The 13404-nt window shown below is 40.5% G+C and overlaps 1 protein-coding gene across 1 annotated transcript; it reads right to left on the bottom strand.

Annotated features, from left to right (window-relative positions):
• Nucleotides 1-594: 594 nt before the first annotated feature.
• LOC307251315 (G1/S-specific cyclin-D1-like) lies at nt 595-7757 on the bottom strand (the record flags this gene model as incomplete). Its single annotated transcript, XM_080028653.1, has 5 exons — nt 595-756; nt 1848-1996; nt 2641-2800; nt 3356-3571; nt 7554-7757. The coding sequence occupies 5 exons, from the start codon at nt 7755-7757 to the stop codon at nt 595-597; spliced, it is 891 nt and encodes a 296-aa protein (XP_079884779.1).
• Between the last annotated feature and the right edge of the window lie 5647 nt (nt 7758-13404).

The raw sequence follows: 13404 nt of genomic DNA, 5'->3' as shown, positions 1-13404 counted from the left end.
TTTTATGTCAACAGGGGCCTATATTTATCAAAATATAATATTTCTCATATTTTGACTTTGAAATGCTCTTAAATTTAAAAGAGATGTCATAAGAGTAGCCTCTTGGGAGCTGCAAAGTTCTTCATTTGAGACAGAGCTCAAACACTTGACTGGCAGTAGACGTGGGTCTTGTAGTTCTTTTAGCAAAGAAGCACCTTTTTGCTTCAGAGAGATGTCCTAACCCCACCGATGAGTTTCATTCGCCCAAGGCTTGACAGTTTGAATTCGGGAGAAGGTGTAGGTAAAGACAGGCAGACTATAGGCTCTGAAACATATTGTTTTATGCATCCAACTGTTACAAGTCACACATAACACATTGATATGTCGGCCGGTCCTTCAGCTGAATACCAGTCTTGGTCCACAGTAAACATCTCCCCCTGGTCTCCTAACCAGAATTCATACTAGACTTCAAGTTCACAGTTCTGATCCACTGTTGAGTCCAGTCAATTAAAAAACACACACCCGCGTCATGTAAAAAACAAAGCTGTGTGTGAAATATTGACACTTGATCAAGTCTTTCTGTTCTTCCAGCATCATTAAATAGCAGCACTCCCATTAGATGCGAACGTCCCTCACATCTGTGGGCGTACTGGAGAGGTCCTGCCCCTCACAGCTGCTTTTAGTGTCCATGGTCCCAGAGTTTGGCTGTAGCTGGGCTTGTCTGAGACTGGTTTCCAACAGTGACTCGATCTGTTCCTGACACGCTCTCAGACAGTCCTGCAAAAGGGAGAGCTCAGGTTAGATTGGACAAGAATCAGACCCTTGCATTCCAAATATCATACTCTTTATGTTTTTCTATTCTACATACTACATCTGATCATAAAAATAATCTAGTGAGCATGCAGTAGGCATTCAATTGGGACATACTTTTACTTATTTATTTTATCATAACATTGTACCTTGATCTTGCTTGCTAACATAATACAGAGGTTGTGACGTTGATGTGACGTCACTTTTGGTTGCACACTGGATTCAGGGAACTGGGTCAAAATTGCCCAAATAGCATGCTGATTTCAACACTAAAAATCTAGGCCGGATGTAGTAGACATCTGGGTCTTTTTATCCATCCTAAATCTGGCCACAAGAATTGGGAGATCCTAAATCTTTTTTCTACCATACTAAATAGTGGAAAGTATGCGATTCGGAACGCAGGGTGTGTTTCTTCTGTGAGTTTGGACAGTGTTTCCCACAGGTTGAGAATTGACTTGTGGTGGTGGGTGACGCAGAGTGTGATGGCCGGATTCAGTAATAAATCAGTCAAACAATGAACTAGGCCTATCTATTGATGAACAATGAGTCAAAACGTAGAATATTTTAGAAAGGAATACATATTAAACAAACCAGACTATGAACATGTCAAAATAATATTTATTTTTTCACAAGAAACCCGTCTATAGCGCTGCCCTTTTTAAACAGGTTCTTTATTTGACAGATTTAAGGTAGGCCCACATAACTTACAGGAGCTCTGTTGTTCGTCAGCTTAATGGCCTGAACTGTAGTTGGGAGCGCGCTGGTCTAGCAAGTGCTCTTGTTTTGGCTCATAGCTGCAGGACTAACTTTAGCTTTAGCTGCCCGATCAACTTTGCAGAGGAATGAAGTAGCGAGACATTGGGAAGGCTTTCATGGCTTTACTTAAATCTGAGCGCATGAGGAAATTTAACACCAACTAACAACACATCTCTTTTTTTAAATAATGGAATACGGATTTTATCTAGGCAGGAGTAGAGCCTTTGTGTGGGAAACACTGTTATAAGTTGTAATCCTGGAGATAGGAGAGAGAATGTAATGTGTTGTAACCATGAACCCACCGGGTCACTCCTGATGGTCTGCGCCAGCTGCTCTATCAGTTCCTGGGACATGGTGGCGTTACCAGCCATCTTCATCTGTAAGCCTTCCACTGCTGCCACCAGGCTGCCTGCTGCCACCATGGACGGAGGGCTGGCTATGAATTTAACATCTGTGGAGCATCAGAAAAAGGAACTCAATGTTAATATGGCACCTTTTTAAACGGCTTAATAATAGAAAGAGAACCAAAAAAGAACCAGAATATTCTAAATGTAATCTTCCGTAGTTAATCAAAGATTCAGGCTGAAAACAGCCCTGCATTATAACATATTGGTGGGAGAAGGGAGGGGGTTCAGGGTACCATTGAGACATGGAATACAATCCAGGAATTCCAGTTTTAATAACAGATAAGGCTTCAGATCAGGCGCCAATAAACTGTGCATTGTAGGGCTAAAAGTGTGAGCATGCCCTAAGAAATATTGAAAACTTTGACAGGGTACATATTGCATTCTCAGTGTTTATTGCACAAATACATTGTAGACTAACTAGTAAACGAATAATAGCCGACATTTGGCTTGACTGGTCCCCCCTCTCTCTGGTACTAATGAAATATTACCCAGCAGCAGTAGATGCTAAGTGTTTAAATGAGTGATAACAGAGGTGACGGGGTAATCAGTAGCAATCCAGACGGGAGCCTCGAGCAGTACAGTTCAGTTCGGTATAGCATGCATTTATTTCCTTTGTCAAAAGTGGCGAACCTATTTAGCCCCTCGGATAAAAAACACAATCCTATAGGTGAAGTAGAGCCATGCATACCTGTGGCACACAGCGCCACAAAGGTCTGCGCGTGCTTCCTGAGTATGGGCCTGTTCTCTCTCCTGACTGACAGCTGGGACAAGAAATGATCGATGAAGTCGAGCGGCGTGACCGAAGCCAGGTCCCACTTCAGCTTGTTCAACACCACCAGCTCCATCTGCTGTGACAGAGCAACAGAAGGACACGGTCAAGAGGGATCCACACACACACACACACACACACACACACACAAGCACACATACACAAGCACAGATGTAGGGATTAACATTGATGGTGAGAAATGTCTTTTTCATCCACTTATGGGGGATTTTTGGCTTGAAGATGGCACTAACAGAAAGGTCAAGGTGTCATCAAGACCAATTAGGAAATAAGCCTCTGGGGGTCCATGAATGCCCACGACAACAAATCCATTTTTTTCAACATAGCCTACTAATAACTGTACTAAGTTGTCAAAGTAGATAGTTTAACCATGTGGTCGCTGAACAGGAAAAAAACAATAGAAGTCTTCCTCTAGGGAGCAGAAAATCCAAAGCAATCTGGCTAGTCGCTGCTAAGAAATCCCTGATCCGACAAAAAGGTAGTCAGATGGACGCACAAGCAAGCAGACTGGGGGAGCCATAATGTATACTACTTATGAGCTTATATTAGGCTCCCCCCCCCCCCCACACACACACACACACTGTTGTAATGCCATGGCCAGTGTATAATAACCTACCAGCAGCTGTGTGGCTGTGACAGAGTTGTCTGTGTAGATGCAAAGCTTCTCGGCGGTGAGCGGGATGGTCTCCTTGAGTTTGGAGGCCAGGTACATACAGGCGGCTCCCAGTAGCTGCAGATGACTCTTCTTGGTGGGTTCCACTGACAGGAAGCGGTCCATGTAGTTCATAGCCAGAGGAAAGACGTCCTCCTCACACCTCTGCTCCTCACACACCTGCACACAGACATGACACCATTTTACTCTCACTATTAAAACACTGCTTCTCCATCAATGCCATCCAATTCACAAATGTATCAATCAAATTGGTTTCAAGTCCCAGAAGCCGATGAAGTTTGAGAATGCTTTAGGTATGATCTGAATAAAAGGAACACAAATCAAGCACTAAAGACATGGTGTCAGCGGTAAATACAGTGATGTAACCTAGGCAGAATATGGCAATTTACCTATTTAACCCTTATGCCCCGTTGGTGGAGATTTGTGTATCTGGGGTTGCATTTTTGAGATAATTTTGGCTGTGATTGTCCCCTAGCCATAAAATTTGGTAAGGAGGTGTGTTTTACAATGAAGTTGGGATATTCTGAGTTTCATCCATATCTACTTCATTTTGACTGTGTGAGATGTTTTTGTTACACTGGGACCGTTAACTACACGATTTGTGCCATTGACTTCCATTATAACGACATTTTTTGACCCCCCCCCCCTTAAAATTAAAGTGAAAAATAATTTTGACTGTAATTTCCCATTTCTCTGTAGTAAACTTGATACGTAAAAACAAGGTCAATAAAAAAAATGCCCCATTTTAGCACCCCCCCCCCCCCCCCCCCCCACTAACCTCTATGGTGACCCTTTACAACAAATTGGCATCCTTGAATAATTCATGGCTGCAAACCAATAAAAAAAATAAAAAAATACAATAAAATGGTTTTGATGTGTAGTTAGTGAACACCTCTTTTAGTCAGAATGGTTGAAGTGAAAAAATATTTTCCAGGAGTCAGTCTGTGTGAACTCAAATCACATTATGAAATCCTTGTGTAAAAAGATGCCATTTCGTAAACTCATAAAAAGCCATAAAACCAGTATTTTTGATTCCTTGGCAATGGCAAGATAAAATCAGAATTTATATAATTGTTTCCATTAATTTTGAAGGTAAGGCATCACATTTCAGGTTTTAACTAATTTCTAGTTGATTTATTCATTTCATATGGTCTCAAACCGAGGAACAAACATGCCAAATGACACAAACGAGAAAAAAATTTAAATTTTCATATTTTCTGTCAAACTTCAGGATTACTAGCCACTGTGACAAAAAATCTAAAGAAAAATGTCAAAGGTGTTCTGATATGGATAGTATGGACTAATGTCTGCATGTCCATGACAAAATAAGATTGTGTGTGTATGTGTGTGTGTGTGGGGGGGTGTGTGTGTTTGCATGTGTCATACGATATTAGGGCTGCAAATCTGTACCCCTTGTAATTTCTCTCCTCTCATACACACACACAAGCACACTTTCACACACACACATGCACTTACACATGCACACACACACACAGACACATACACACACACTCACACACAAAAAAAAAAATTAAAAAAAAGCTGTTATTTTGTAGTTTTAGTGAATGGTTTTCATCATAAAAATTCATATTTTGATGATAAAAGAGGTGATAAAATGGGTAAATTTTACTATTCTCTTTCATTTTACCCAATTGCATTGTGTTTTCTGCAGTAATATGGGAAATCAGAGGCAAAAAAAATGTTTCACTTTAATTTAAAGGCGGGTTGCCAAAAAGTTGTTATAATGTAAGTCAATGGTAGAAATCTAACTTTTTTTATTCAATTTGACATTATACAAAAAGTAATAATGCCCCAAATTCAATTTTCTCACCTATTGTTCAGATGGGTGAGCCGGTGATACTAATGATAATCAAAGTTAAAAAAAAATATTTGAATATTGAATTTTAGTGTATTTTTCAAAAAAGCGGTTGGTGGTATATGATCGAAATTGGCATCTAAAGGGTTAATTTTTAATTGCGATTAATTAAATCATGACATAGATTGAACAACAACCCCTTCATGAAAAATATGGAAAAAGAAATTGTGAAAAAATATTGATCTTTCATAATTTTAATGCAATTTAAAGGTCAAAATACACAAAATGTACTTAACGGTCCCAGTGTAACTTTTTTATTCAATCTGACATTAAACAAAAAGTAATAATGCACCAAATTCAATTTTCTCATCTATTGTTCAGATGGGTGAGCCGGTGATACTAATAATAATCAAAGTTAAAAAAAAGATTTGAATATTGAATTTTTGTGTATTTTTCATTAAAGCGGTTGGTGGTATATGATCAAAACTGGCATCTAAAGGGTTAATTTTTAATTGTGATTAATGAAATAATGACATAGATTGAACAACAACCCCTTCATGAAAAATATGGAAAAAAAATTGTGAAAAAATATTGATCTTTCATAATTTTAATGCAGTTTAAAGGTCAAAATACACAAAATGTACTTAACGGTCCCAGTGTAACTTTTTTTTAATAGGGCATAAGGGTTAAAAGGGGAATAGTTCAACATGTTTAGTTTTTTGGTCTCAAGAAAAGGCGACAGAAACAGTTCCTGTAGCTGTGTGTGCATTTTTTTTTACATATATATGGGTAAGGTTGCTCATCCAGGTTAGCTTAGCTCAAACACTGGTAGTCAAGGGGAGCTGGACAAAAGAACACCTTAACAACATCATTAAACACCAATGTGTGCTTGTTTATTTACCACGTTATGTTGCGCCGTCATTTAAAAACTAAATACATTCTGGAAGGAAACCTGTAGCGAGCTACATGCCAGTTTACAGAACCTATTTTCTTCAACACACACGCAAACACACGCGCTCACACACACACACAAACACACACAGCAGGTAGAGGATTGTGAGGAAATATTCGCAGATTTTGAGCAAAAAGGGATTTTGACAACACGCATTCTCCAGAATTGCTCAAGTAGGCTAAAATAAAACCTTTTCATTCATGTGAGAAGAATGATATAAATATTCCACTGAAAACCATTAAGCTAAAAAAGGTAGGCCTGCCCCAGACCATTCAATTTAATTCCAGCAGGAGGGAGTTACCCCATTTTATTTATTCAGATTTAGTTTTGATCTGGCCGGACATGATAGTGACGTAACAGGTTTCTCTTCTTCTGTGATGGGAGCAACATTAACACAGACAGACAAAAAAGTAGCCTACAAGAAACCGTGTTACCTACAGAATTGTGCAAAATGGGGACAGAACCATAGAACAAATATCAAAGTAGCCTAGCGCGTATAGGCTACCGTAGCTGTGATATAAATGTCAATGGTGGGCTATGTTTGTGAAAAGGACTCGGAGCTTTAGCAGTGCTACTTTTAAAACTCCTCACGAGCTCCCAACACAAAGGCAGCGCGTGGTCTGGAGACAGGCAGCTCGAAAAATTTCTGTAAACTATTCTCCAGTTGTTTATATCGATATTGTTGTACATTATCTGTAGCCTAGGTTTAAAAGGTATAGGCTATTAGACGGAAGAGTTAAATGGGAATTAAAGCACGTGGAAATAGATTTTAAAAGGCGTTGATAGTTTGTCGAAGCCATGCTGAGTGGCTACTTTTTAACTCAGTAAAGTGCTTTAAATTACCATGTAACACATGGCAGCGACATTGTTGCACTCTTCACGGGCCACACGAAGTTAGAAAATATAGGCTCCGTCACTGACAATAACATCAGGCCTGTGGTACAATATTCTATTGACAACAGAATTCTTAGCTCCATTGGAAACACTAGCCTACAGAAAACCATCAAATGCCTGCTCGTTCATCTGTAGGCTAAGGCTGTACTTCTAAGACTAGAAGTGTAATTCCGCATCTATTACAGTCACCTCAACAAAAACACACCTTTAATTAACCTACCTTACACAAACCCCACAGAATCAGCTGCCAACTTCAGCGTCGTTAATTGAGAGCCAAGTTACAAACATCCTAACTTGTATGCCGAATTTACCGGCTCACAATTTCTCACAAAAAGACCAGACCTTCTTTTGTAAGTTACCAAGAGGAACATAGGTCTAAGTGTAGATAAGCAGAACAGCTTTTAAATACTAATTTTTTTGTGAACATGATTCACTTCGTACCAAGCCTTATGTCGTGTTGCCTATTGGCTGCAACTCACCTCCAGCATCCAGGTGGCCACTATCCTCCGCATGTATGGAGCTATTTCCCTCTGGGCGCATTTGAAGTAGTTGGGAGCGGGGAGGTACCTGTCTTCCGCCCGCAGCAGAGCGTTCAGGACCCGGTCATTCAACAGGTTGGAGTCCCGGTAGGCCCTCCGGATGGCAGGCCTGCCCCCCTCAGTGCACAACAACTGAGCTTCCATTTACCTTACTGTAGCCTACCAGTAACACGTTGAGTCGGTTTATCCAATTATTTGTGTCACTAAGGTGGCCAAACCTTAAAAGAAGCTTTAACTGTGGCTCACAATAAATGATTAGCCGCTGCACATTTTGTAGACACAAGCGTCGTCCAACCTTCGTTTTAGGCTAATTGTGGGATACTATATTACCAGCTTAAGGTAGGCCTATCGATTGGAATGGCTTTGGAAAACGGAATAGATTAATTGATTCGTTGATTGTCTCCGTCCTATCATTAGAGATAGTTTTCCCCTTATCTTCAAGTAGCCAAATAAGTTACTTTCTTTTGTTGCTCACACACGAACCGTGGAGAGGTTTCCCCCGGTAGAGTGAGGCAAGTTTAACAACGGCACTCCACTACTACAACCACTGCTGCTGCTGCTGCGTCCCTTTATGACTGGACCGCGTCAAGCAGACAGAACAAACGGAACCATGCCTACGTTTCCTGTAAAACATTTCACAATAAAAATTTCCCTCTCAATCAGCGAAGAAGACTACAAACGTGGACCTAGCCTATATTACAAAATTACAATTACAATAGGCTATAATTTCAGGGTCGGTTCACCCACGTTAGTTTATAGAAATACATTATTTCCCACTTTTCCAGATCTCTGGCCATATATATTTTGAAAATAGGCTATCAACTTTTAGGATTTCTGACGTCACCCTAAATAGTCTACCGGATGTAAACTAAATGTAGGCCTATTTGTTTTGCACACAAACTATAGAGAAATGCCAAAACCGGACTTTCGTAAATTACAACGTAGGCCTACTTTTCTTTCGTTTCGTTTTCCCCTGACATCATTGAGCAATAGCCTATCATAGTAGGCCTAAGCCTAGGCCCAGGTGACTGTAGACCTAAACGTCTATCGCATGGACAGGAAGTAGTCAAGAATTGAACAGTTTTGTGTCAGAATGTATCGTATTGTTATGGTTTAGCCTTTTAATTGATAATTAACTGGTGCTATTTTCGGCTCTTAACATAAAAATGTATTTACTTCCGGTATTGGTGCTAGGCTTGGATAACTTTATTCTCTCTCTCTCTCTCTCCCTCTCTCCCTCTCTCTCAATCCAATTTCAAATGCTTGTATATATGCATTTTTTAAATTGAAGGACATTTTGCTTCACATACTTTTTCTTTTTATTACACTACATACTAAAGTACAGAAGAGTTTAAGGGGCCACAGGAGAGAAAAAAATCAGATAAGGAAGAATTTTTTTCTCATTATGTCAAGAAATGTCAAGAATAAAGACGAATACTCCAAAACGCTATTGGAGTTAGTGGGGCTTTTATGTATTTTCAGCATACTACTAATTGACGTGCATGTATTGGGACATCCTAAATCTTTTTCTGGCATACTAAATAGTATGGAAGTATGGGGATTGGAACGCAGGGTAGATCTCAGAGGTTGGGTGGTTCTTGTCAAAATGTAACAGGCAGCTAGATTTGCAGTTGTGTGCCTTAAAGCAGAGAAGGGTTAGTCAGTTTAAAAGATGAACTTATGCTTTGTCGGTTGCGCTTCTTTTTTGATGCTCAGTGAGTCGGGCTACAACTGAATTCAATTGAAGGTGTGTATGGATGGTGTGGGGAGAGAGGCCGGAGACAGCAGTCTATGCAGTAATATCTCTCTCTCTGTCTGTGTGTGCGACCTCTAACCTCCCTTCTTCAGGGTGGCCGGCTCCAGGGTCATACTGTGGACACCGCCTACAATAGCAGTCTATAGATTCTATTGATACGTTGTGATTGATCCCTCACACAATAGAGACTGATCTGCGGTGATCAGCTTCGCTATCCTTCTGCCATGTCCTTGATTCATGTTTTCTCTGGACGGACTTTTTGGCTTGAAGTGATGCAGACCAGGACTGTAAAAAAAATAGCATCCAGGATGAATAGAAATAGCTTAGCATCTACAAATTGAATATCATTACTACACACTCGCTAACGGTTGTTAAACTTAAAGACCTACTTCACTGGTGGGAATACGAAGGTGTATTGAACTCTGAGATCCTATGTAGTATATAAATGCGCAAACATGTTTAAAATAAATCGGTTCATCCTAGTTTCTAGTTCATCCTACTGGTGTGACATCACACTAGTAAAAATGTAGGGTTAGGATTAACAGGACAGCTTGGTCAAGGGAAGACTGAGGAAAGACTGAGGGAAGAAAAACCTCATTCAATATATTATAAAAGCGATTTTATAATGATAGAACGCCGGTTCGGTATGGGTGAAGTATTCCTTTAATTGCTCCTAATGGTTGTATCAAAATGAATGTAACATGCACACATTTCAATTGTGGCTCCGATCCTAATAAATCTGAATGTGCCATCACATTCCTCCTGTTGTCCAAATGAACTTAGGCTATACATAATCTTTTTGCAAACATGCTAACTCAAATCAGCACAGCTGGTAAAATGAAAGAGACAGAGCTAAAGAGTGTGTGAACCCATAGTAATGCTACAAGATAAATGTGTTCCCAGCCTTGGAGAGCACACACAGAGGTCTCCATGCTGAGGAATCTGGTCTGACAGTCTTTCACTGGAGAGATCAATGGAAAGAAATGGACCCGACATAAGAGACAGAGAGAAAGGGAGAGTAATGGTTGGAAAAATAACAGGCAGCTACGTTGCCACTGGTACTGGGGTACTTTTGGAAGCTCTCAACTAACATATCTTTTTGCAGATATAAAATTGCCACCAAATTTCTATGACTTACATGCCCCAAAAAAAGACAAATTGATAATTGTTTCCCCTACAACTTGTAAAAGCTTATTTATTCAATGGGACACCAGAAGTCTAAACTCTGAAAAGGTGCCAACCCACAACAATGTAGTGTCTGCAAACAAAAAATATTGTTTTGAGCTTCAGCTGAATAAGCCAATACCAGTGGTAGGATTACATCATGGTTATTTGGTGGAGTCCATGGCTGACATCACTGGGTAGCAGATGTCACATGTTGAACAACATACTTTATTGCTGGGTAGATGAAAGAGTTATGTTACCTTCACGATAATTGTTTGCATAAGCATATGGAAACCAAGACAGCAAAGACACTTGTGTTCGTAATATTGAGGACTTTTGTCCATTGGAAGCAAAGGAGGGATCTCAAGTGACATGAGTATGGAGTCACAAAGTCTGTAGAAGGAATAGGTCGTGCTGTATGAACGGGTCGACAAAACAAATGTTTGCTTCAAATCCATCAACACAGGTTACTGTTAACTGTGACAACATAACTCACCCATAAACCAAACCATCCTCCTCTAACCCTTACCAAATAAAACAACGCAACTGTTCTATACAAATGTCCAAGCACCTAAAATCTGATATGACCAGAGCACTTAGTAGCACCAAAAGCATATCTTCGTAGAATTAGCTGCTGATGAATTAGAAGTGCTGCACAACAGAAAGCTTCTCACACCCCTACCTTCAATGTGTGTGTGTGTGTGTGTGTGTGTGTGTGTGTGTGTGTGTGTGTGTGCGTGTGTGTGTGTGTGTGTGTGTGTGTGTGTGTGTGAGCGTGCGTGTGTGCGTGTGTGTGTGTGTGTGTGTTGAAGGAAGGAAGGACGCTCCCAGCAGCTCACAAGTGTGTCAGCGTCTTTTAAGTCCTTGAATGGCGTGGCCTCACGGCTATCAAGTCTGGACACCAGGACAGAGGAGGGACCCATAGAGTCTGCCACATACCACCAGCCCCCATCCCCTCTCCTTCCTTGGGGGATGGTGCTGTGCTGGGTTCACACTGGGGGTTGAGATCTGGACAATTTACTTCAACATGTTGGAGAACAAGTTGGCGTTGCTTTTACCAGTGTTTTGTGGATTTACCTGAAATCAGAGGCAGGCAAAGACGATAGGCTAGGATTTGATGGTGATGAATGTTCTATAATCTGCTTCACCTCCACACAGGTCGGCTGTTACACACATCACAGGTTTATACGCTGAAACTATTTCTTATTATTTTATTTATTAGTTTTTTCCTATTCAAGTAGGCCTACACAACCCACCTCCTGTAGAATTCCCCTATGACTCCCATATGACTCAATATCAATTGGATATAATTATAAACTCCCGAGTGTTGAAGAGAGAGAGAGGGAGACCGGTCAGAAGGTCAGTATAGAAAGATTGCGCAAGATTTAGTACACGCCTTTCATATGCGGAAACTTCTCCCTCAAAACAGCCTGTTGCAATTAGCGCTGGCCTTTGAGGATAACGTGTTATTTGCAACCAGGCTTATTTGCATAGGAATGTATTTTGAATATTCCCTCATTTAAATACATTCAAATGGGCCAGGCGCACCGTCAGCGCTGTCTGCTCCACAGGGAAGTTTTAGTGCAGTTTGCCCGCATTTCCGCCTTTGCACGTTCTCTTTGGATAGAGTGCCATTTATTTCTTAAGATATTTTTTTGGGCATTCTCAAGCTTTATTGTATAGTACAGAGTTGAAATGGGGAGATAGAGAGAGAAGGGGGATGACCTGCAGTAAAGGTCCATGGGTCGGATTCGAACCTGCGACCACTGCAACGAAGGCCGGAGCCAATATGGTATGCACTCTTTCCACTACGCCACCAGAGCACCCGCACCATTTATTTCTGTCATTTGCACTGGTTTAGGGGCTGCAAAAGATAATATTGGATAATATTTTAGGTTCAAGTGTAGACTTTGATACATCAACCCATGTGTTTCGTTAGCAAGCTTGATAATGAGATGTTGATTGCAGTCACCACACCAGACAGTGCTAACTATAGTCCCAACTGTGCCTACATTCATTACATCAATTCTTCATTTCTACAAAACAAGCTACTGTCTAAAGTGTAAAACTAAAAAGCTTTGAATTGGTGGGAGATATTTTGTAGCCAACTCAGCGGTTGTTCTTTAACTATGTATGTATGTTTCAGTTTCATTCCATTTCTCGTTTTTTTATGCGTCATCGTTCATTTCATTTTCATTGCTACCATATACAGTACCTATAAATGAAAACCAAAGGGAGACTTTTTGAATGTTATAATCTTCAGCAACCGCTACCAAGAAATGCTAACACCATTATGGCTGATGAGGTATGCTATATATGTATTATATTCATATGAGGTGAGAAGGGCTGGTTGGAAAAGTATGTAACATTTCTAATCATTGAAGTACGTCTTTAAAACACCACTAAATCTTGACACGTATGCCTCTGACCCTAAAGCTAAATCAGTAGCAACACTGCTAGTACAATGTGAATGTAGCCGAGAAGAAATCATTGAAAGAAAAGAAAGAGATGGTTTCCCCATAAAAGCTTTCTAAACCGGGGGTACAAACACAATGGGCCATAATGAAAAGATGGATAGAGTAATTGTCCTGTTAAGTGATCCGAAAAGACAGGGTATGGAGGGGGTGGAGTGGATGGTGTGTGTGTGTGTGTGTGTGTGTGTGTGTGTGTGAGTGAGTGTGTGTGTCCGCACGCACACACACACTGAGAGGCCAAGGGTGCTAACAAGAGGAAAACCCCAAGACAATGCACTCTTCAATGGGCGCCCCACACTCTGTCTCTACCCCCCAAAAGACATGCAGAAGTAGTTTGGATACCAGAGAGCAAGAGCACAGCCATAAATTATGTCATAACAAAGGAAATAATGTTCAC

This window comes from Ammodytes marinus, assembly GCF_949987685.1.
Source record: "Ammodytes marinus genome assembly, chromosome: 5".
Classification (NCBI taxonomy): Eukaryota; Metazoa; Chordata; class Actinopteri; order Uranoscopiformes; family Ammodytidae; genus Ammodytes; species Ammodytes marinus.
This window is presented reverse-complemented; position numbering and strand designations above follow the sequence as displayed.